Raw genomic sequence first — 22,677 nt, forward strand, 5'->3', positions numbered from 1 at the left:
GAATAACCTTAAGACCATCTGATGAAGTAGAAAAATGAGTTCAAAAGCTACAAGCAATCCCTCATACCTTGCTGGTATGAATGTAAAATGGTACAGCTGCTATGGAAAAGTTTGGCAGTTCTTTGAAAAGGTACACAGAAAAATACCATGTGACCCAGGAATTCACTCCTAGATAGAAACTCAAAGGAAGTAAAAACAGGTGTTCAAAGAAAATACCTGTACAGGGACTTCCCTGGTGGCACAGCAGTTAAGAATCCGTCTGCCAGTGCAGGGGACACGGGTTCGAGCCCTGGTTTGGGAAGATCCCACATGCCACAGAGCAACTAAGCCTGTGTGCCACAACTACTACGTCTGTGCTCTAGAGCCCTTGAACCACAACTACTGAGCCTGCGTGCCGCAACTACCGAAGCCCGTGCACTTAGAGACCGTGCTCTGCAACAAGAGAAGCCACTGCAATGAGAAGCCGGCACACCTCAATGAAGAGTAGCCTCCGCTCGCTGTAACTAGAGAAAGCCCATGCACAGCAACGAAGACCCAATGCAGCCAAAAATAAATAAATAAATAAATAAATTTTTAAAACCTGTACAAATGTTCATAGTAGCTCTATTCACAAGAGCCAAAAGGTGGAAAAACACAAACGTCCATTAGCCAATAAATGAATAAATAAAATGTGGTATTTCCATACACTGAAATACTACTCAGCCAAAAGAAAGGAGTGAAGTATTGATACATGCAAAAACATGGGTCAATCCTGAAAATATTATGCTAAGTTCAAGATGCCAGACACAAAGGCCACGTATTGTATGTTTCCACATATAGGAAATACCTAACAGGCAAATTCAGAGAGTCAGAAAGCAGATTAGTGGTAGCCAAGAGTTGGGGAGTAGTGAAGAATGGTGAGTGATTGCTTAATGGGTATGGGGTTTCCTTTTTGGGTGATAAAATGTTCTGGAACTAGACAGTGGTGAAGGTTGCACAACACTGTAAATATACTAAACGCCACTGAATTCAACACTTTAAAGTGGTCTGAATGGTAAATTTTATGTTGTGTATATTCTACCATTTAAAAAAAGAACAATATATCACACAGAAATTCAAATAACAATAAAAAATTAAGAACAAAAAGAGTGGAGCTGTCATGTAAATTTTACCTCAATTTTTAAAAATACTGTGGCAGAATTTTCAGTGATTCACTATAGTAGAAGAGCAGAAGAGAGTCTACTACAGTATATACAATCCTACCCTAACTGTATGAAAATATAAGGTTAAAGTAAAAGTTTTATCTATATCTGTATTGAGGTATGAATATCAAATTTCCACGCCTTGGTGTAATTTGGTCTTCTTTGGTCTGGGCTGTCTTTATATATATGTAAACGAAAATAGGGGGAAAAGCCACGAAGCCTTAACACCACTGTCTGCAAAGAAAAACAATCATTTAGGGATTACACAACCTCTGTTTAAGCAGAGATTAATCTTCTAGGTTCCAGAACTGGCAGTGCTTGGTCCAAAACAGAAACTAAGGAAAGGTGCAGAAGATAGGAACAATGAACAAAACTGGCATTTTAACAGACTATTTATTAAAGAGGAAAGGACAGACTTCTGAATATAAAATATTGAAGTATTAACTCTAATAGTAGCAAAATGTGCTATGTACTTTCAAGACCACAGAGCTTGTTCCTTCCAAGCAACTGTAGAAGTTAGGACAAACAAATGGAATTATTTCTTTAATACTTCCCATTAAAGCACTTGAAATTTTCTAAAGAACAACCTATCTATTTCTTAATAAGAATGAAATTATCATACCCATTTTGTTGTAGAGAAACAAGATGGAAATTTCTAAGAAAAGAAGTAAATTATGAATGAATTAATTAACAGAAAGCCTAAAAACTGTTTGCCTAAGTAAAAAATTGACATAAGTAATAACCAAAAAATGTAAGAAGCTGAGATAGGATATTTTCTAATGACATTATTTATATTTTCAAATAGGATACTTTGAGAATCCAAAAGACTCAGATGCCCAGTGAAGGGAAGTATCCTAGCAGGCATTCAAATAATGTGCTATAGAAATACTGACAAAGGAGGATTTAATGGTAAACTGGGACAAAATTAAAGGAAAGTAGAAATTATAATTATTTCTGCAAGAGACAGAAAATATGGTGAGAAAATAAAAGGAAAAGGGATGGAGGGGATGGAAGCTTAAAATTCATGTTTATGTTTTATTTCTGTAAAAATTTAGTACAATATGCTAAATCTATTATTTTCCATTAAGAAGGTAGTTCAGTAGAGAATAAGACCAATAAGACATTTTCAGTTTTTTAACATAGAAAACTGAAAAGGGCACTTCAAAGGTGCTCAGGCTGATTTCCAGAAAAAGATTCAAAGTTGAGCAAACAATTACTAAAGAGCAAATATGATGTGGTTAGAAATATTCTAAAACATTAGAATATTATATCTGAGAAGACCAGAATTCACATGGCATGGGTCTAAAGACTACAATAAGGGATACAGAGGAAGAAAACAATTAAAGGCATTGATGTGAAACTTTAAAAAAACCAATTGCCTAACTACAATGACAATAACATTTTAAAAGCATCTTCTTACATCTCATTGCCTGAGACTTCAAAACAGACTAGACCAGATCCTTATCTAGAGGAAAAATTAAAACCTACTAGATCATTTGCTTCTCTAGTTTCTCTAATTTAGGAGAGGAAAAAGAAAATAACTAATTACAGCATATACCACACCAATGCACCTGCAGTCTTGATTTCACATAACAACCCTATTTACTGTAAGCAATAAATTTGATTTTTCTATATACTTTACTTCCCTACAAGACCAATAAGCCAGTTTATTGTCTTGTTTTTCAGTTAAATTAGTTCCACTAAACTCTTACTTTTAATGATTAGACACACTTATTTTTCACACTTAAATATTTGTGGTTTCTAAGTCAAAATGGAATCTTAACAATCTGTCTAACCTTTTCTGGATAAGTTTTGGAATGCCTCCAGTATCTTAAAATGGCTAACATCTCTACATTTACAGCATGTAATAATTTTACAAAAATAAAAATTATTATCCATCTGTTGCTATATGCATAGAAAAAATGGGGAACAGATTCAACTATTAACAGCAATTATGGCTGAGGTTCGTAACACAAGAGACTTCACTTTATACTTTATATATAATTTCTACAAGTTTTTGTTTTTGAAACCATATATTAATTTTTAAATCAGGAAATAAGCTTGAATGCAATTAATAAAATTACTTCAATATTTGTAACCCGAACTTTAACACTTAAGGAAAGACCCAAGTTTTTTTAACTGTAATTCTAAATATTTATTTCAGTGAGAGTCCTTCAAAAATGTCATTAAAGTCCTAAAGCTAAAGTTTGCCGAAGTTACCAAGGGGTTGGTAACTTCAGGGGGTTGGAAAATTCTAGCACTTCACTGTCCAAAACAGGAGCCCACACGCAGCTAGTTAAATTAAAAGTTAAATGAATTAGAATGAAGTAGTATTTAAAATTCAGTGCCTCAGTCACACTAGCCACATTTCAAGTAATCACGGTCCCATGTGGCTAGTGGCTCCTGCACTGGACAGTGCAGATACACAACATTTTCACAACCACAGAAAGCTCTCCTGGACAGCGCTGCCCTAAAGTCAACTGCTACTTATCTGCCACAGTGATTATTCTTACACAGCACAAAATGAAAAGAGTACTTATTATTTTTTTCTCCTAAAACTTAATACAACCTATGAGTGTTTATGGAAAATGGATTATTGGAGGCTGCTGCACTTATTCGACATTGAAGAAGTCCTACTGCTTTAGGATGAGTTTTTTAAAATTCTGTCCCTCCAGTGCCTCTCACTCAAAGCCACTTTACAACACAAGCCTATGCCCTTGGTTCACACTGTTGCTTTAGTACAGACACTTTCTGACGTGATTTCTATTGCTAAACTATTTTTCCTCACCTGACCAGTTATTTGAATCAGGTTGTTGTTTTAATTATTACCCTTACAATTTCCTTCCTAGTCTACAAAGCAAGATAAAAACAAGAGAACAATATGGAAAGGGCTGAACTTTATTTCAAATTTGCTGATCTCACTGGTTTTCTCTAATTCTAACTTGAAATAATTCACAACTTCATTTCAAGCTACTGAAGCATGAAAGAAATCTCCTCGTCCACAACAAAATCTGGAAGCTTTATTCCATCAGTGCGTGGTGAAGTATAAAATTAAGGCCCAGGTACTCAATCAAGATAAGGTTGTATGACTACATCTTTCTTCATTTGGGAGACTGACACTGATATAAAAAGGCCAACAGCTACAGAACCACATAAAGAATATAGTCACCAAACACCTCAGTTGGGTCACATTATTCCATACACACACACAAATGATTCCAAATATAACATATATATTGGGTCTCACCAATTTCTCCTTCTTGTCCAGGCTTAGGAATGCTTATGGAAGTTTTGGTCTCCACTTCTAGTTTCTTCCTAGTGTCGCCTCTCTTTCCAACTATATGCCTATAATATAAAGGAACTTAATAAACATAGATCAAAATGTACAAGAATAAAGAACTCCATCATGTTTAAATCATATGTGGCCAGAGACACTCCCTCATAGAAAAGTGCTTCAGTAAAAACTCAGTATCTGTAGGGGAAATTACAAGTCATACAGCTTTATAGAACATACTGCATTACACTCATTGGCAAAATGATATCCTACAGCCAATTCAACCACATAGAAAGAACAACTATGCTCAATGCCTGCTTGCTTCTCAAAACTATATTCAGGGACTTCCCTGGTGGCGCAGTGGTTAAGAACCCGTCTGCCAACGCAGGGGACACGGGTTCGAGCCCTGGTCTGGGAAGATCCCACATGCCGCGGAGCAATTAAGCCCGTGTGCCACAACTACTGAGCCTGAGCTCTATAGCCCGCGAGCCACAACTACTGAAGCCCACGTGCCTAGAGCCCATGCTCCGCAACAAGAGAAGCCACCGCAATGAAAAGTAGCCCCCGCTCGCCACAACTAGAAAGCCCGCGCGCATCAACAAAGACCTAACGCAGCCAAAAATAAATAAATAAATAAATAAAACAAAAAAAAACTATATTCAAAATCTGGGTCTGCACTTCAGTGAAAGGAAAGCTGGCACAGTCTCACAGGGCACTTGAATGGGTCTACAGTTTGAAGGGGGAAAATCTTGTTCTCTTAGAGAGCAAATTAACTACATTATGAGTTCATCCTAAGGGAATTATCCTTGATTAATTAAATAAAGGTAAAGAGCTTAACAAAGAGCAGGGTTCACCAGTCAGGACAGATTCAAGCACACAGAGTAAAGAGGTAACCCTCAGGTTGAATTCAAACACATAGGCACGTTTTGCTTGGGAGATTTCACCTAAAAATTGGGAAATTTTACCTAAAAATATAGATTTCTAACTTCTTTTGAAAAATTGGGAGATCTGACTACTCATGGCAAAAATAGGCTGGAACATGAGCTCGTTCCTAAAAATGGAACATGAGCTCATCACAAATCCTGTCCCTCCCTACTGTCTTTCACTGACTGCACCTCAATCATCTGCTGGCTCATATGCATTACTTGCCTAGGCCTCCTAGCATAAATAATTCTGACAATCCAAGGTTATCTTCTGAAACCCATAGTAATTAGATGTGTTAAAGCAAATGAGACTACCGGATCCCAGGAGAAAAGTTTCAGAGTCTATAAAGCACTAAGAGACCATCACAGGACCATAAAGTTAAGAGATAAAACTTCCTCATCAACAGTATTTCAGCTTCTATGATTTCAATTACAGTATCCAACAGCACGGGTGACTATGTCTAAAACTCTGCATTTGTTTTTTACAAGGGATAACCAAGCCCGGTTATTTCCATTGAGATCTACTGTAGTAAGCCAGTTTTTTATAAAACAAGATGTTTAAAAGAGGACGAGAACTCCACAATTTCCATGTGGTTTTTCTCTGTGTTGGGCTAGGGATTGTGCAGCACCAACTCCGTCAGGCCTTTGTCTTTCCAGGCCTTATCAACAAGGGGAGCTTTCAACCAGGCTCCTGTTTGTTAGCACATGGCTAGTGGACAAACTTACCATAAAGTAGTTGGCTCAAAGTGTTATTAATAGTCCAGGCACCTTAGGGAAGTGGTTGAGGTTAAAGACGCTTTAGAATCAAACCTTGGGCAAGTCATTTAACCACTCTAAGCCTATTTCCTCACTTATAAAAATGGAGTGAATAATACCTAAGTAACATAAGGTTGTTTTAAGGATTAAATGTGATCATATATAAAAGGGCTTCCTAGTGACTGACACATAGCTCAGTACAGCCCATGCCATCCTCATTAAGCCCATGATGGCATCCTTCCAGTTAAGAGTACCAGACCCAAAAGAGGTTTACATGGAAAGTCTAAAACACTCACTACAATAAAACAGATATGCAATGAAAGGGTGACTCCTTTATTGAATATGTAAGTGGAAATTCTTGCCAGATCAAGTGGTTCTCAATCTTGGCTACACACTGGAATCACCTGGGAGGCTACAAAAACTAATGATGCCTGGGTTCAGCTCCCAGAGATTCGGACTCAACTGGTCTGGGGTGCACCTAGGCATCAGGAATTTTTAAAGCTCCCCAGGAGCTTCAAATGTGCACCTGAAGTTGAGAACCACAGTATTAGATCCAGTCCGTGGACACGTGTATCACCATTAGGCTTTGATTATAAATTAGTTTGGTCAAGTAATCTCTTCCTTGATCCAAATAACCTTACATAAATGATTCATAAGAAAGAAATCTTCCCTGTATGACACTTATTTCTCAATAAGACAGGAAGGGAGGGAGGGAGGAAGGAGTCTTCCTAGTAAATATTGTCTATTAATTAGGATTTAGCAGAACCAATACCTAATCTAAATTGCAAGTCATCTGGAACAAAATGAGTACTTAGAACATATAGAATTCAAAAGGTCATCAAGTTAGAATCAGATATTTAAGGAATCTTTACACAGCTTAGCAGTAGCAAATATATACATTAAGGAAGACATGTTGCATTGATTTTATCAGGAACCTGAGCCACAACTTTCTAAAATCATGTTTCTTAGAAGAAAATGTCATTGGAACCTGAGAGGAAAGTGAGCTATCAGGATTAACATTTGGTTTCACATTCAGCCACATTCCATAAGAATTTCATCCTTAATAGGTGTTTCAGGAGATTCTCAAGGTTGACAAAAATGAAACTACTTGCCTCTTGGAGCTTAAAGGTATATGATTCCATATTTGTAGGTCTCCTCTCACAGAGGATCAAGGACAGACTTTATTCATCTGGTACAACACAGAAAAAAAATCTATGACTTCCCAGACCAGCCTATCTCCAGAGGCACAAGCCCAAAAGAAGCCAGTCAGCCACATAAGCTAACCGCATTAGTGGTTAATAAGAGACAGAATGTGGTCCATCACGCAAGCAAGCAAGCACAGACTGAAGTGATGGCAAAGCTTCCCAAGCAATTTACATATAACGATAACTCTGGAAAAAGCACATCAGTATTTGACAAGCATTGGAGAATAACAGGACACATTCCTACCTTCAAGAAGCTTCCCATCTAGTGGGAAAAATATCAAATAGCACACAAATAAATACAAACATAAGACTGAGAAATGCTACAAAGGAAAAGTAGATGGTGTTATGAAAACATATAGTAGGGTAATCAACGTGGCGGTGGGGATGTCGGTGTCAAAGCAAGCTTCCCTAAGGAAGGAGAATAAAACTAGCTAAGGAACAGGAGAGATTAAAAGGCAAAGGGAACAGCATATGCCAAGGCTCAAAGGCAGGAAGGAACACAGCACATGTGAAGAACTGAAGAAAACCAGTTAAGCTTAAGTGCAAAGCCAGGGAAACAGTGGTGTGAAATGAGACTGAAAGATCAAGGCTAGCTAACTCATGTTCAAGATTTTGGCCACTGCTCTAATGGAAGAGAATTCCGTCTTCAGAGGAAGGATGTTAATGGATTTCAAGCAAAGGTAGTAAAATAATCAGGTTTGCCTTTTAAAAAGATCATTCCACCCTCAATGTGAAGAACTGATTGGAAGAGAGAGCAAGAATCAATGTGGAGAGACCAGTAAGTAGGCTACTTGAAGTAATTCACAGATGAGGCAGCAGGGTGGCTGTAAAGAAAGAGATAAGTGGATTCAAAAGATATTTAAGAAGCAAAATCAACAGGACTTGGTGACACATGTGAAATGATGAAACTGATCTACAATCAGTCGTTAGAAATTCTAGGACATTAAACACTAAACCATTTTATCACTAGTAATCAAGCATTGCAGTAAGTGTGGAAAAGAGAAGAATCCACTTCCTGCTATGTTTCCTAGAAATGCCTTCCCATGAAGCTGCCGGGGGCTCACTCACTTGTAGAGCAGGCTGGGGGCCTTCACAGTACACCGGAAACCTTGCGGGGTCTGCACCACCTCATAGGCTTCACAGGACTCTTCTGCACACTCCACGAGACCTGTACAGAAATGGTAACATCTCGCTCAGAGCTGCTGCTCTATGGACAACAGTCTGCTTTCTCCCCAGCTGTCCAACCACTCTCGAGGTTTAAAAAAAGCAATACACACACACAAAAAACAGCCATACACTTTACACTACAGAACACTGCTTTGACATTCCTTCTGACCTGCTCTTAGAAGAAAAATAAAGAATAAAAAACACATGACTATTTTAAATCTTCCAATCTTGGAACTGTAGAAAAGGAGTATTTACATACCACTATTTAACTGTTTTCTCCCAGAAAGCTAAGACACAATAAAATTTTTTGTACTGTTTTTTTCTTTTGGAGATGTGTTTCATGTAACATAAAATTCATTCTCTTAAAATGTACAACTCAGTGGGTTTTAGTATTAAAACACAAAATCACTTCAGTGAATGAGGTAGGAGTGATACTGGAGAACTTATTCCACACAGCCAAGACAAAGAGAAAGGAGGAGGGTGAAATAAAGGAGCTCAAGGCCCCAAGGCAAAAGGGAAACAGTGGGGAGGACCAAGGGGAAGACTATTCCCCAAGGCTCAGGGCCTAATGGAAAAACTTACAAACCAAAAGGAAAAGGAAGCAGAGAACCTGAAAGGCCCTATTTGTGCGTTAAACCCAAGTCCAAGTTAATCAGCCTGAAAATACTGCCCGTCTCAACGGTTTAGTTTACTTCTTAAAAATCATCCCTATTTTAAATAGTAATAATGTTGGTTGTGTATTTGAAACTGCCTGTATATGACTGCAAAGAAGAAAAGAAAAGTTACAACACAACAATAATAATAACAACAGCTAACACTGGGCACATGTTCATTTATTTCAATAATTTATAGAAATTACTTCATAGCTTTACAGATAAAAGAACTTCATTTTGCCACAGGTTATTAATGGTTAATATTAATAGTTAACTAAAATTACCCCATATTACACTTAAGCCTTTGCACAAAGATGAGACACAACCTGATGTATGAACTGAGCGCACCTCATCAAACTCACTCATCTGTCCCCTCGGACATCAACACAAAGGGAGCTATGAGAGGCCAAACATCTCAAATTTCAGGGCTCACACAGAAATACACTGAAACAAAGAATTGCTTCTACAATACGGAGAACATTTTACTTCTAATCTGACCAAAGATCAACCAGGATTACCTTGATAACAGTCATCATCTTCGTCTTCATGTTGATAAGTCTGCTCTTGGATGGGATTCTTCCTGTAAACCCGTCCACCAATTCTTATAAGCTGTGGACGCAGAACTTCCATGATACTTTCTCCAAACAACAGTCCTGTGAAATACCGAAAAATAAACGATCACCTTACCTTTTGTTTTAATCATAAATAAAACCCCACCTCTGTTATGTGGATCTTCATGTAGGCCTAAAAGGGCATAATTGGGCATCAGTTCACAGTACATCCTAAGCAAAAGCAGCATTGTTTCCACTAGATTTCCCCTATCTAGAAGCTGTCTTAAATCAATTGCTGCATTTTCCACTACACTACTCCACTCCTGGCACACTCTAGACAGTAATTTGTAAGCTATTCAGCATTCCCCCAAAAAATGATTAAAAGATACTGAGCCCATCCATGACTTTGAAAGAGAGAATAGAGATCTCTTCATTACTTTAACCTAAAGGGAGTAAAATGCAACCTTCTGTGCTTATCTAAACATTTGCAAAGTGTCTTATCCTCACTATCCAGCACGACCTTTAAGAGAATTAGGGATATTTAATACACTTATCCTCAAGGGGAGGACAAAAAAAACCCTAAATTCTTTTAGAGGTGCTAGAAATATATACCCAACAATTAGATCCAGTTGCCTATCAAAACAAAGTTAAAATATGACTTAACCAACATGGTTCTCCAAACCAACACATTGCCGAGGGGAGGAATCCGATTTCCGTAGGTCACTGCTCAAAAACTGTACATCACTCACAGAGAAGCCAAGTTTCCAGTCACCATTTAATGAATCAGTAATTTACGAAGCAAAGGTTCCTTACGGGTTAGCTGTGGTTATGTTTAACCGGTGTTCCTACCACGTATGTTAGATGGTCTTGAAGCCCGAAATAACTTAAAAGAGTGCCCCCCCCAAAAAAAACAATCCTTACTAAATACACTAATGCTCAATCCAACCTCAGCAAGTAAGTCACTTTAATTGGTAATTTAATTGGTAATTTGCTTACAGAACCAAGAGGAGATTTCGTGTTGTGAGAAATAACAATATAAAAGGTAAACAGACTTGAATGTCGGAAGAGGGGGCATAATTAGCAATAGTTTAATGACAATATACCCTAGTGCCCAATTTCCCAGGACCTCTCACACACACACAAAAACTCTCCACAAACACAGACTTTAATGTTAAGGTCGGGCCTCAGACTGAGCTCTAGGGGGGAGATAGGGTTGTCTCAGAGACAGGAAACCCTTCATCTGCCTTTCCTATACGGCCCTGGGCTACGAGACTCCTCATTAGGAATGATGGGAAAATAACCAATTTCACCCTGCTTCGCGGTGGTTTGGAGAAAGAGAGACAGAGAGGAAAGCAGAAGGCCTGCAATGTCGTGGGGGAAGATGAAACCCTGAATCATAAAAACGAGCAAAAATAAAACGAGTACGTCAAAGCAAGCGAAGAGAAAGTGGCTCCACTGCGGTAGGAAAACCTCCGTAGACACAGCAGGCGAAGGACCCGGAAGGCCTCTTCGAGAACGCGTTCCCAGCGCCACTCCGCCCCGACCACGCCCACCATTGCACGGGCACGCGCACGCCGCGGCCTCGAGCACGCCGTCGCCCTCGTCGCAGTAAACGCGGCCGCTCCGGCTGGCCTTGGGGGCGGGGCTGTAGAGGAACGTGCCAAAGCCGCGGAGGTAAGTGGTCGAGGGCTCAGGGACCCTCGGGAGCTTGGTGGAAAGGGAGTTGATCCCTAGGATCCTACCTGCAGGGACTAGTAAAATGGAGAAAGTAGGTGGAGAAACAGGAGCCTGCCGCAGAGGGCGTGTAAGAGGAAATTTCCTCAGGCCGCACCAGACTAGTGCGCATGCGGACCGAGGGGTAGCGCCTGCGCAGTGGGGCGGCGCCGATGTCGACCGCTGGGGACCGGGGTGGGGGGGGTGAGGCTTGGAGTTAGCTTGGGAACCGTTGGCATTCTGCCCCCTCCGCTCTTCTACCCCTTTCTTTCCACCCGACCTGTTTTTAGCTGCAGCATCTTTTTGAATGGTAATCCAGCTCTTTGGAATGATTTCTTAATGATGGAGTTTAATGATTTGCTTGTAATAATTTGCCATTGTACCAGGGTACTTCCTTCAACGTCTTTTTGATACGGAGACTTTTTCAAAAGGAAGGATTCTTTTTAAGAACATAAGCTTGTATCTGCTAGGAAGGAAAGTAGTTTATGAATACGAGGTCATCCCTATCATACATGAAGTAAATGTGTTGATCATCGTATCACTGTGAACACAACCATGCTGTGTCTCCCCAAATAGCATTGCTCTACTATAAGGATCTCTACTGCCAATAGTTCCGACTTCCTTGATAGGGTCAAATACTTCATCATCAGTATTTAAACATTCAACAAAATTTTACTCAGCACCTACCTTAGGCTTGGCAGCCTAATGAGAGAAACAGTTGTGTGAATAGATCTGCAGAATAAGGAAGAAAAAGAAAACGGTAATGGACCAACCCTCATGACACCAAGCTTCTCTATCCCCTGCATAACCTTTGCTGAGCTGCTAGCTCTGTGTTCTGTTATTTGTTCATCATTCATTCAGGAAACATTGTGATCCAGGTTCTGTGCTAGGCTTTGAGGGTAGAAAGACAACTCTTTCCCCTTTTCCTAAGAAAGGGGTTCTTCCTAAGATCTTGAACCTTAAAATGAAAGTGTCGAGTGCATTTTCCCTCCTCCTGAGCAGGCCCTTTCTCCTCTAGGAGTCATTTGACATTGACACTCTATGTCAAATGGGAAGAATTAGGACATTTCCCATGAGTAAGTGTGTTGAAACATAAGTATGAAAAACTGGGATCTGCAGAGGAAAAAAAAAGATTCAGGACTAAATATCCATCAGTGATTTTGGGTAGCTAATATTAAGTATTTACTCTGCCTATAACTGTTCCAAATGCTTTAGTTATATTAACCTTCCTGACACCTCTGGTGTAGGTACTATCATTATCCCCATTTTAGAGATGAGGCAACTGAGAAGCAGAGAGGTTAGGTGATTTGTCCGAAGTCATACAGCAAGTTAAGTAAAAAAACCAGGACATGAACCTAGGCCAAGAGGCTTCAGAGTCTGAGCTCTTAACCACTATGCTGTTTTACCTCTCACATAGCACATGACATGCCAATGAAGCGATTGCTTAAAAAATGGCACGGCAAATAAGCTAAAGTCCCTACACCTCCGTTTTGTTTTGTCATCTGTAAAATGGGGAATCGGATTAGATGACCTTTAAGGAATCTTGTGATTCCTGTGAAATGTTTAACTCATTTAGCAAACATTTATTTAAATCAGCAGCTACTTAGTATAGGCCAAGCATAATGTTTGGTTCTGGTGATCAGAATGCCTGCCTTCATAGAGAAGTTACAAACTAGTGTTTATTGTTGGTTTCACTTTAACTCCTGTTACCACCTGCTGGTAGCATACAAAATTTAACCTAAATCTTTAAAGCTAGAAATTACTTAGGTGTATCTTTCCACCTCAGCAGAAAACTGCTTATTTATGTTAAAATTAGTGCTAATTCTGCACTCCACTTTTCAACCCTGGCTGTTTTGTTTATTTTTTTTTTATATCTTCTAATTCCTGTACCTTTTTTTAAATAAATTTATTTATTTTATTTTTGGCAGCACTGGGTCTTGGTTGCTGCACGCGGGCTTTCTCTAGTTGCGTCGAGCGGGCTTCTCATCACGGTGGCTTCTCTTGTTGCGGAGCATGGACTCTAGGCACGCGGGCTTCAGTAGTTGTGGCACACGGGCTCAGTAGTTGTGGCTCAAGGGCTCTAGAGCGCAGGCTCAGTAGTTGTGGTGCATGGGCTTACTTACTCCGTGGCATGTGGTATCTTCCTGGACCAGGGCTCAAACCCATGTCCCCTGCATTGGCAGGTGGATTCTGAACCACTGTGCCACCAGGGAAGCCCTGTTTTTTGTATTGAATGATAGTAGTTCTGAGTTTGCAGGAAGACTACAGTATTCTTTTTAGAAAACATAAACTTTTTAGAATCTTTTGTAAATGTGTAGTATAAGCTTCTGTTTTGAACTTTTTTAAGGAGTCGTGTATTCGGTACAGATTTTTCTCATTTACATTTGGACTTTTTGATTTTTTGATGTGACATAATATTAAACACTCACCATTCCTCTAATTCCTAATAGGCCTTGAATTCTAAGATCATTCCTGTACTATTAATATTTTGTTCCAGTTTTGGGACGCCACCAAGTGATCAATTTGGGTATTACATTTGAATGAAAAAGTTGTGGGGTTTTTTTGTTTTTTGGTTTTTTTTAATGAAAGGGCCAATATGTATTTCTTAACCAATTCCCCTTCCTTGGGAACAGAACACACTGTTATTCTGGAATTTTATTTGGAAAATTTTATAAGTGAATGTCTTGGTGTGGCTGGGTCAGGATGTGTCCAAGACAAACTACCCTATGAGGCATGGCTGTTTTATCCTCATATAATTCATTTCCTCAGTTAAATTGCTACCTTGGCACTGCCGTATCACCACTTCATAAGCTATAAATCACCCACAGTCAATCCCAAGTGACATAAACAGTTTGCTAATGGTAGGAAGTAGTGTTTCGAGTAGAAAAACTAAGAATAAATATATTTTCACTTAAAATCCTGAGTGACATTTTGGCCTGAGGCATCAATAAAAGATCGTGGAGGACAGAGGGCAGAAAAAATTGGAGCTAATTCTTGACTAAACTGTATGCTGGCTTTCATGGCAGCTAGAATGAAATGTTGTCAATCTCACTTCCATAAACTTGCCAATTGCTGTTTTTCTTTCTCTGTAGTGCAGTGAGAATTCTACTAGAGAGGAAATGGCTGCCTCTTCGTCATCCTCCTCAGCCGGTGGGGTCAGTGGAAGTTCTGTCACTGGATCTGGTTTCAGTGTCTCAGACCTTGCCCCACCACGGAAAGCCCTTTTCACCTACCCCAAAGGAGCTGGAGAGATGTTAGAAGGTGATCTCATGCTGCTTTTTGCTGAATAATTGGATTCAGACCTGCTATGAATATTAATTGTAAAGAAGCTATTAAGTGGATTAGAGACAAGTTTGCCCTGATTTCAGCTCCATATTTCATTTCTTGTCCCCATTTCAAAATAATATCTTTAAAACATAAATCTTTCTCTAGAGTCAGAATTTTGGAGCTGAAAGAGACTTTGGAAATCAAGGAGGTCATCTAGAGTTATTTAGACCCAGCAAAGATAAAGTAATTTGACCATGTGAAAGGACAAAGTCAGCACTGGAACCAGGAATTCTGTTGAGCTCCTGCTCCAGTTTGCTTTATCTTGGCACCAGTCTGCTTCCCTATGGTTGGTAGGTTTGATATATTTTTTTCTAATATAATTCATCGACAGATAGATTAAGAGATTCTGAGAGGAAATAAAAACCAATTTACTACTCTTGTATGTGAAGATGACTCTCCTGGCCCACTGCAGGACAGTGCTGGGTGGTTTTTCTAGCACTGGAGCTGGATTTGCATCAAATCATCCCCCATCTTATTCAGCACACATTTGCAAACTGGCTGGCCAAGATCGGGGCACAGGCTGTAAGCATGAAACAGCATTGGTACCTAGAATTTATCAGATTCATGTCATTTTAGGATCTGGACCAATAAATTCTTAATAGGGAGCATAAAAATCACCGGAAGAGCTTATTTAAAGTGTACCTTTCTGGCTCACCTTAGAGATTCCAAGTTAGCGTAGGTTACAGCACAGGAATCTCCATTTTGACCAACATCCAGGGGATTCTCATGAAAATGGTCCTTAACTGTTAAACTATTCATCATACCTTGAAAAAAATTAGCAAAGAACCTATCAAGGATTCAAAATCTACTTGATTCTAGCACATCTGTGCTTAATTATATATTGATCTTTTTTGCTTTAAATATTGCAAATCTCACTAAGTATATTTAAAAATCTGGAAATGTCTGAGAAAGGTACAAACTGTAGTTAAGAGTTGGCTTTTGGGGGTAATCTTTATTCATTTATATCAGGTATAATAAAAAGCAGAGGTTTGGATTAAGCCAGGACAAACAGAAGAATCATTTGTGACAGGAAAACATGGGAAGGCTGGAACCATAAGGCTTTTTAGAATTGGTTCAAGTCATGATTAGTAGACAGTCAGTCAGTGATACATCTGAGGTGTGTGTACTTCTGTCTTTGCCCTTTTGTTTCCTTCAGTTGTGTTAGCTGAATACTCAAGCAAGCATCACTGAGTCCGGAGGTAGCGAATATTTGGTGCCTTGTTTACCATATTTGGCGCTAAAAATAAATTATGACTTCAGTTATATGCAGCAGAGACCTGGTATTAAGGAAGCTTCCCACAAAACAAACCAGAAGTTGGAGGAACTTAAATTGCTTAATGAGCTTTGTAGCAGGAGAAGAGGAATCATCATTTAACAATGGACCCTAAGATTGAAGTCATTTAAATTCTAGCTACAGGAGGAATTTAATACAGGAGGTACCTCCTTGGTCTCAAAGCTATCAGCATTCTTTGTCAGTGTACACCAGATTACTTGGAAACACTAAAGAAGAAAGGCTTCTAAAATTACTCTAAATGTTGATATTCTAACGAGTTATAGTTCTATCCACTTCTATTCCATCCCATTATGCTTCATGGGGGACTGTGTTGCCTTTCTATTGTAGAATGAATTTAAATTAAGTTTAAATTCACAGTGCACAGTTTTGATTCTCTTCCTCGGGTTTAAAGTTTCACCTACATTTTAAAGCTGCTTACATTTAAGGACAGACTATGAAAACTTAGAGATGGTAGTCCTTGAACTATCCTGGTCAAATGAAGAATGTTAAATTGAAAAGAGTACCCTTAAATGTGAGTTAATAAGGATGCTAGTTTGGAAGCATCATCTACCATGTTTATAGGTGATACTATTATGCAAGTAATCTAACACACATGAACCTGACCATTTTTCTTAACGGTAGTTTAATCGAATACAGGCAAAGCTTGTTTTGTTGGGCTTCGCAGAAAGTGTTTTTTTTTTTTTTAACAAATTGAAGGTCTGTGGCAACCTTGCCTTGAACAAGTCTGTTGGCGCCATTTTTTCAACAGCACTTACTTCGTGTCTCTGTGTCACATTTTGGTAATTCTCACAATATTTCGAACCCCCCATCAGCAGAAAGATTACAATTCACTGAGGGCTCAATGATGGTTAGCATTTTTTAGCAATAAAGTATTTTTTAATTAAGGTACGTACATTGTTTTTTTAGACATAATGCTGTTGCACACTTAATAGACTACAGTATGGTATAAACATAACTTTTCTATGCAATGGGAAACCAAAAAATTAGTGTGACTTGCTTTATTGCAGTTGTCTGGAACTGAGCCCACAATATCTCTGAGATATGCCTGTATGAAAATAGAGAAGGAATAGTTGCCTCTTCAGAGTAAGGAACAAAAGCAATTAGGAATCAAGGTTGAATGCTGTCTATAATCTTAACAGGTTAATCTGATCTTGCGTCCTCCTAAATCTAGGATAATAAACCCAAATAACCTGTACTTAACCTTGTGAATTAACTTTTTTGTGTACCTGCTCTCTGATAACAGACATCTCACATAAGCAGTATACTGTACAGGACTTTTCAGCATTCCCCTGCCCTTGGCTAGGATTGTCCTCACCCAGTTATTAGTAAGCAAATTAGAGACTGCCTTCCAGCCCAAAAGGGGCTGAATTTTAGTGACATTGTAGGCCACTGAAGCATAAATTATCTGCCATTGCCTGTTTTCCTGCTGTGAGGTAATATTCTTTTAAATGAATTTGTTAGCATCCTATTTATTGGAGTTGGCAATGGTGTTAGATTTGGACAATTTACTGAACTTTTCACCATTTATAACCTTTACTTGTCCCTTAAGAGGAAAGCTGATGTATTGCTACTTGGTGTGTTACAAAGGGTTTGATTACAATTTCTAAATGGAAGACAGATTGCCCCAGGCTGACTCCTCTGGAGAAATTCCAGGCTTTAGATTGGTACAGATATCACATCTAATAGGATGTGGCTAAGAAGCAGTAGACTTTGTGGTTAATACAGAGCTGCAAATCAGCAAAAGTGTGTTCCATAGACATATAGAGTGGAAAAGTGATATGCAGGTGCCTTTTTGAAAGATTAGCTTACATCCTTTTGCTTTGAAGTTCATTACCAAGGGAAATATGCAAATGTTATAATTTAAGCATTTATCCTAATAACACCTGTGATTAAATGTAAGTGGGAGGTAGCACTTGCAAGAGCTTCCAAACAAATCTTGGCCTGGTCCTAACAGCCAGAATCCCCGCTGCCTTGTGTGAGATCCTAAAGTTCAGGATCAAACCACCTGAGAAGTGAGCTCTAATTCTCTATGCTTTGCTCTTCCTAAAATAAAACAAATTATAATTTGATCCTTTAAGCAAGGGTATGAATGCTGGCATATTTACACAAAAGAGGCATAATAAATTGCATCATTAGTGTCAAATGTTCACACAGTCCCTCTTCCTATAGTGGGATTCATAGTTATTTTCTGGCCATTGCCCTTATCTAAAAAACTCAGTAATATCATTAGCTTACCTAGATCTTTAAACTGGACAGCCAGTATAATATTTAGTTAATTGAAAATAAAAAGTTTTTTGCTCAATTTAGATGATATGCTCACAAATGACTTACATACAGCCAGAGGAATAGGGGTGGGATGAGGGAATAGGATCATATCCCGTGTAGCACAGTATTTAGAAAAGAGATTGGATTTAAATAATAACACTCTCCCTGAAGTCTACATCACTATATGAAAGAAATTATATTTTGAAATATTATACAATATGTATGTATCAATGCATAATATATTTTCATACATATGTATGGAAATAATTATATATATTATTTTTGCATCAGTTTTGAAGATAATATTAGAAGCCCTCTTGGTTGTATATTCAAGCTATTTGGATACAGTATCTATAGTTTTTCTTATTTTTTTTACCATGAGCTTCTGAAATAAGGTCTGCCGTGCGTGAAACTCAGCATGAAGCCAGGATGTGTTAGTCCTATCTCCTTGTCACTTAATACCTGGCTGACGCACCAACCCATGATTGATGAGTGAGTGCGTGACACCCAGTAGTGCTGGCATGAACTACCGCCTAAAAAAAGACAGCTGTGTCTCCTCCCTCCATTTGTTTTAGGATTTTTGCAATAAGATCCCTTCACCGAATGGTTTCGGCTACCACTTTAAAAGTCACATTTTCCTACATGAGTTCTTTGTCTTTGGGGGTATGTTTTGCTGTATCAGCCCTTGCCTGACAAGGAAAAACATGAACTAGCTTATGTTTCACAATCATCTTTCAAGTACTGGGGTGACTGAGTTAGCTACCTTCTTGTAGCCAGTTCTTGGCACCAGTACAATGCTAGGTTCTGAAGTTGCACCATACCCTTATGGCCATGCAAATTGCAGTGTTTTGATTCAGTTGGAAAATCAAGGTTACAGTTGGCGTTTACAGAATGAAGCTTCCCAGCAGTGTTTTGTGATGGCCATGGTGATGTAATTTGAAATATAAAATATCAACAATAGCTATTTTTCCTCAGCTTTACTTTTCAGAATGAAACTGCTTAAGAGTTTTGGTGTACCTTTGTATTTTGAAAGCACGGGAGCCACATGGCCAAATACGTAAGCTGTCAGTGTTTGCTTGACATACACAATAGGAAAACATTACGAATTTGTCAGGTTAGGATGGGGGAAATGTTGACCAGGACATCAAACTGGGGTTTCTTGTTTTTGTTTTTTTAGCACTATTTTTAAACTCTTTAACAAGCGGAGGGACTATTTTAATATTCTAGGTATAGAAGAAGTAGCTTTTATAACACAACAGTGTTAATTCTAAGTGAAACAGAAGTCCTCTTTGTAAACACTAAAAACTAGACCCCGAATGTAAAAGCAGGGAAAAGAATGGGCATGTTTACTAGGTTTATCAGGCACCATTAGATTAAAATGGATTAGAGCAGATTAAAACTTTTCCTCTTCTCTTTGTAGATGGCTCTGAGAGATTCCTCTGTGAATCCGTTTTCAGCTATCAAGTGGCGTCTACGCTTAAACAGGTGAAACATGGTAAGCACATGAGTGTTGTGTACTTAACTGTGAGAATAAATTTATTGGGGGGTGGGAGAGGGGGACTTAGAAAGGTCAAAGTGCTCTGTAACAAAAACTCAGCAAGGCTATTTAAGTGGACTTTCCAAATTACCTGCAGACAAGAACATTGTATGGTCTTAATCCAGACATAATGTCCACATTGAGGCTTAAAGTTGAAGTCAAAGGGGTTAGTTTTCTAGGGGAGTTAATGCTTCCTACTCCGCTTGTATTGCTTTTTCCTCTCCTTTCTGAAACCTTCTTTTACTGTTGTCCTCCATTGGTTACCATCATTATCTGCACCTTTGGGTATTTATGTAATACCTCTTGGTCTAACTGGACTCTTAAGATCCTGGTAGCACCTTTTCTGTTCCATCATCCCTCACCAGGTCTTCATTTATGCATCAGGGAACTCTGTTCTCCCCACCAAACCAGACCATTTCTCCATAGAGAGCATAATGTCGGGGGGGAAAGCTGCAATTGCCTGTAACCCTAGGTTTTTAGTATACAAATCACAAATTTAGTACACAAATGGAATGGAGGATAAGTACTACTTTTTCTTTTTTTTTTAAGATAAGTCTTCTAACCAACACAGGGTAAGACCCCATTACTAGAATCTTGAGGGGGAAATCCTTCTAGAAATTATTTTTAAATCAGTAATCATGTTGGTGGTTGGTATATTATATATTATCTCCTTGATTCTTTACAGATCAGCAAGTTGCTCGGATGGAAAAACTAGCTGGTCTGGTAGAAGAGCTGGAGGCAGATGAGTGGCGATATAAACCCATCGAGCAGCTGCTGGGGTTCACACCCTCTTCAGGTTGACCTTGCCTGGACAGTCACCTCTGGGGCACAGCAAGTGCAGGTCCAGTGAGGAACTTTTCTTACAGCTTACATAGCCATCCAGAGATTCACAGCTCCATCACTGAATTGTTCATTCACATCCATACTTGGTTTCTCTGTATCTATCCACAAGCAACAAATACTTAAATGTGTGATCTTACAAGGACATTTTTTTGTTTATTTGTTTAAAAAACTACTGAGAATCAGATTTAGGCAATTGGCATCACAGAACCAGGAGGTTTGGGTTTAAGAGAGATTTATAAAACTTCACAAGCCAGGACACATGCCACAATTGGCCAACAGAATGGCATCCCTCCTGTCAATTCATGCAGTTCCTAGAATCCTCACCAGTCAAGTCCGAGGTCGGGATCTGGAGTTATAAAATACAGCATTTCTGACCTAAAATTGTTCTTTTTGCAGATGAATGTGATTTCAACTCAGGACCTGTCCAAATTAGGAGTTTTTTAATGTTTGGGATTTTTTTTTCTATTTTTAGACATCTAATTCTATAGATTCTATCTTTTTCTAACCTCCTCTAGGCATGCCAAATGCTGGCAAAAAGAATTGCTTTTTGAATGTTGAAGTTCTGGTAAAAATAAAGCAGTGAGCAAAATCCTTTTAAACACAGAAATCCTGAGTTCATCTTGTTGGTGGGCTCAGGCAATTCTGTAGCAAATAAATCCTTTGACAGAGCTCCAAATTGGTTTCTTTATCCTTTCAAAGCCTCAGGGATTTGGGATAGGGGAAAGAGGTCAAATTACTTTTTATAAGAAGGGAATCTAAAAACCATTTCTCCTAAGCAAATGGTAGATTTGCTTTCTCTCAGGGATATTTGTCTTTTTAGAAGTATATGAATTTATCATCAATATCTGAGTAGGTTTTTTACCATGAAAAGGAAAAACCTGGAAAGCTAAGAGGTGTCTTTTGTTTTCCCTCATGGGACCCCAGGGTCCACACTGCACAGTTAGGAGAATCATTTATTAAATTGTATGTAAATTTTGCCTCAGACAGCATTTGCCTTTCTCCTCATTAATAACTTGTACCTGACCTGCTTAGAGTTGGTTAATTATGAATAAATAAGATCCCAGTAGCAAATGGCCTTAATCTCAGGAGTTCAGAATGTTTTAACACATAGTATATAACAGGCAGGTGGTGACCTCATTGAGTCGAAAAGGAATCTGAGCACAGGGAAGTTAAAGACCTGCTCATGGCCACGTAGCCCAGACAGAAGAAAATCTTGGAACTTGGAATAGATTGCAGTTGATTGACAATTCAGCCCACTAACCTTGTCTCTGAAGCACATCAGAACACAAAAATTACCAGTCCTCAAACTCACCTACTTCCATATTAATACTTCTTAACCTAAACTAGTTCCATATTTGAAAGCCATTGAGTTTCCTAACATTGTCCTTTTTGGCATCAACCATCTTTATGATTACCAAAGGAAAAATTTAAAATACCTAGTCTGCAATAAACCTTTAAATCATATTTTCAGTGACAGTTCACAAGCAATCACAAACTTTCTCTCATTTGATTTATGTAACTGTACAGCACAGACGCTGTATTACCTCATCGTTACCCTTTGGTATTTGAACTTACAGAATTTTTTTCTCGGGCTTCCCTGGTGGCGTAGTGGTCAAGTATCCGCCTGCCAATGCAGGGGACACGGGTTCAAGCCCTGGTCCGGGAAGATCCCACATGCTGCGGAGCAACTAAGCCCGTACGCCACAACTACTGAGCCTGCGCTCTAGAGCCCGCGAGCCACGACTACTGAGCCCACGCGCCACATCTACTGAAGCCCGTGCACTCTAGAGCCCGTGCTCTGCAACAAGAGAAGCCACCGCAGTGAGAAGCCCACGCACCACAACAAAGAGTAGCCCCTGCTCGCGGCAACTAGAGAAAGCCCGTGCACAGCAACGAAGACCCAACACAGCCAAAACTAATAAATAAATAAACAAAAATAATAAATAAAATAAATTTATATTGTTTAGGGATTTTATAGCTTCATAGCT

The 22,677-nt window shown here is 38.9% G+C and overlaps 2 protein-coding genes across 6 annotated transcripts in view; one reads left to right on the plus strand and one right to left on the minus strand.

Annotated features, from left to right (window-relative positions):
* The window catches only part of ASCC1 (activating signal cointegrator 1 complex subunit 1), a 115,237-nt gene that overhangs the window by 84,798 nt on the left and 7,762 nt on the right, over positions 1-22,677 (minus strand). For 2 of the 5 annotated variants that reach the window (XM_068547769.1, XM_068547771.1), the window contains exons 2-4: positions 9,678-9,812; positions 8,408-8,507; positions 4,429-4,526 (exon numbers count right to left, since the gene is read on the minus strand). In XM_068547769.1, the coding sequence (XP_068403870.1) occupies positions 4,429-4,526; positions 8,408-8,507; positions 9,678-9,789 (310 nt within the window). In that variant the 5' untranslated portion in view covers positions 9,790-9,812. Of the gene's footprint in view, positions 1-4,428; positions 4,527-8,407; positions 8,508-9,677; positions 9,813-10,378; positions 10,948-11,135; positions 11,290-11,452; positions 11,549-22,677 lie in introns of those variants that run through there. The other 3 variants (XM_068547768.1, XM_068547767.1, XM_068547770.1) reach the window with 3 other exon arrangements.
* ANAPC16 (anaphase promoting complex subunit 16) lies at positions 11,275-21,365 on the plus strand. The gene is made up of 4 exons (XM_068547772.1): positions 11,275-11,384; positions 14,516-14,684; positions 19,730-19,804; positions 20,532-21,365. Exons 2-4 carry the CDS (start codon positions 14,543-14,545, stop codon positions 20,645-20,647), a joined length of 333 nt encoding a protein of 110 aa, XP_068403873.1. The 5' UTR covers positions 11,275-11,384; positions 14,516-14,542; the 3' UTR covers positions 20,648-21,365.

The sequence above is a fragment of the Eschrichtius robustus genome, chromosome 7 (assembly GCF_028021215.1).
Source record: "Eschrichtius robustus isolate mEscRob2 chromosome 7, mEscRob2.pri, whole genome shotgun sequence".
Classification (NCBI taxonomy): Eukaryota; Metazoa; Chordata; class Mammalia; order Artiodactyla; family Eschrichtiidae; genus Eschrichtius; species Eschrichtius robustus.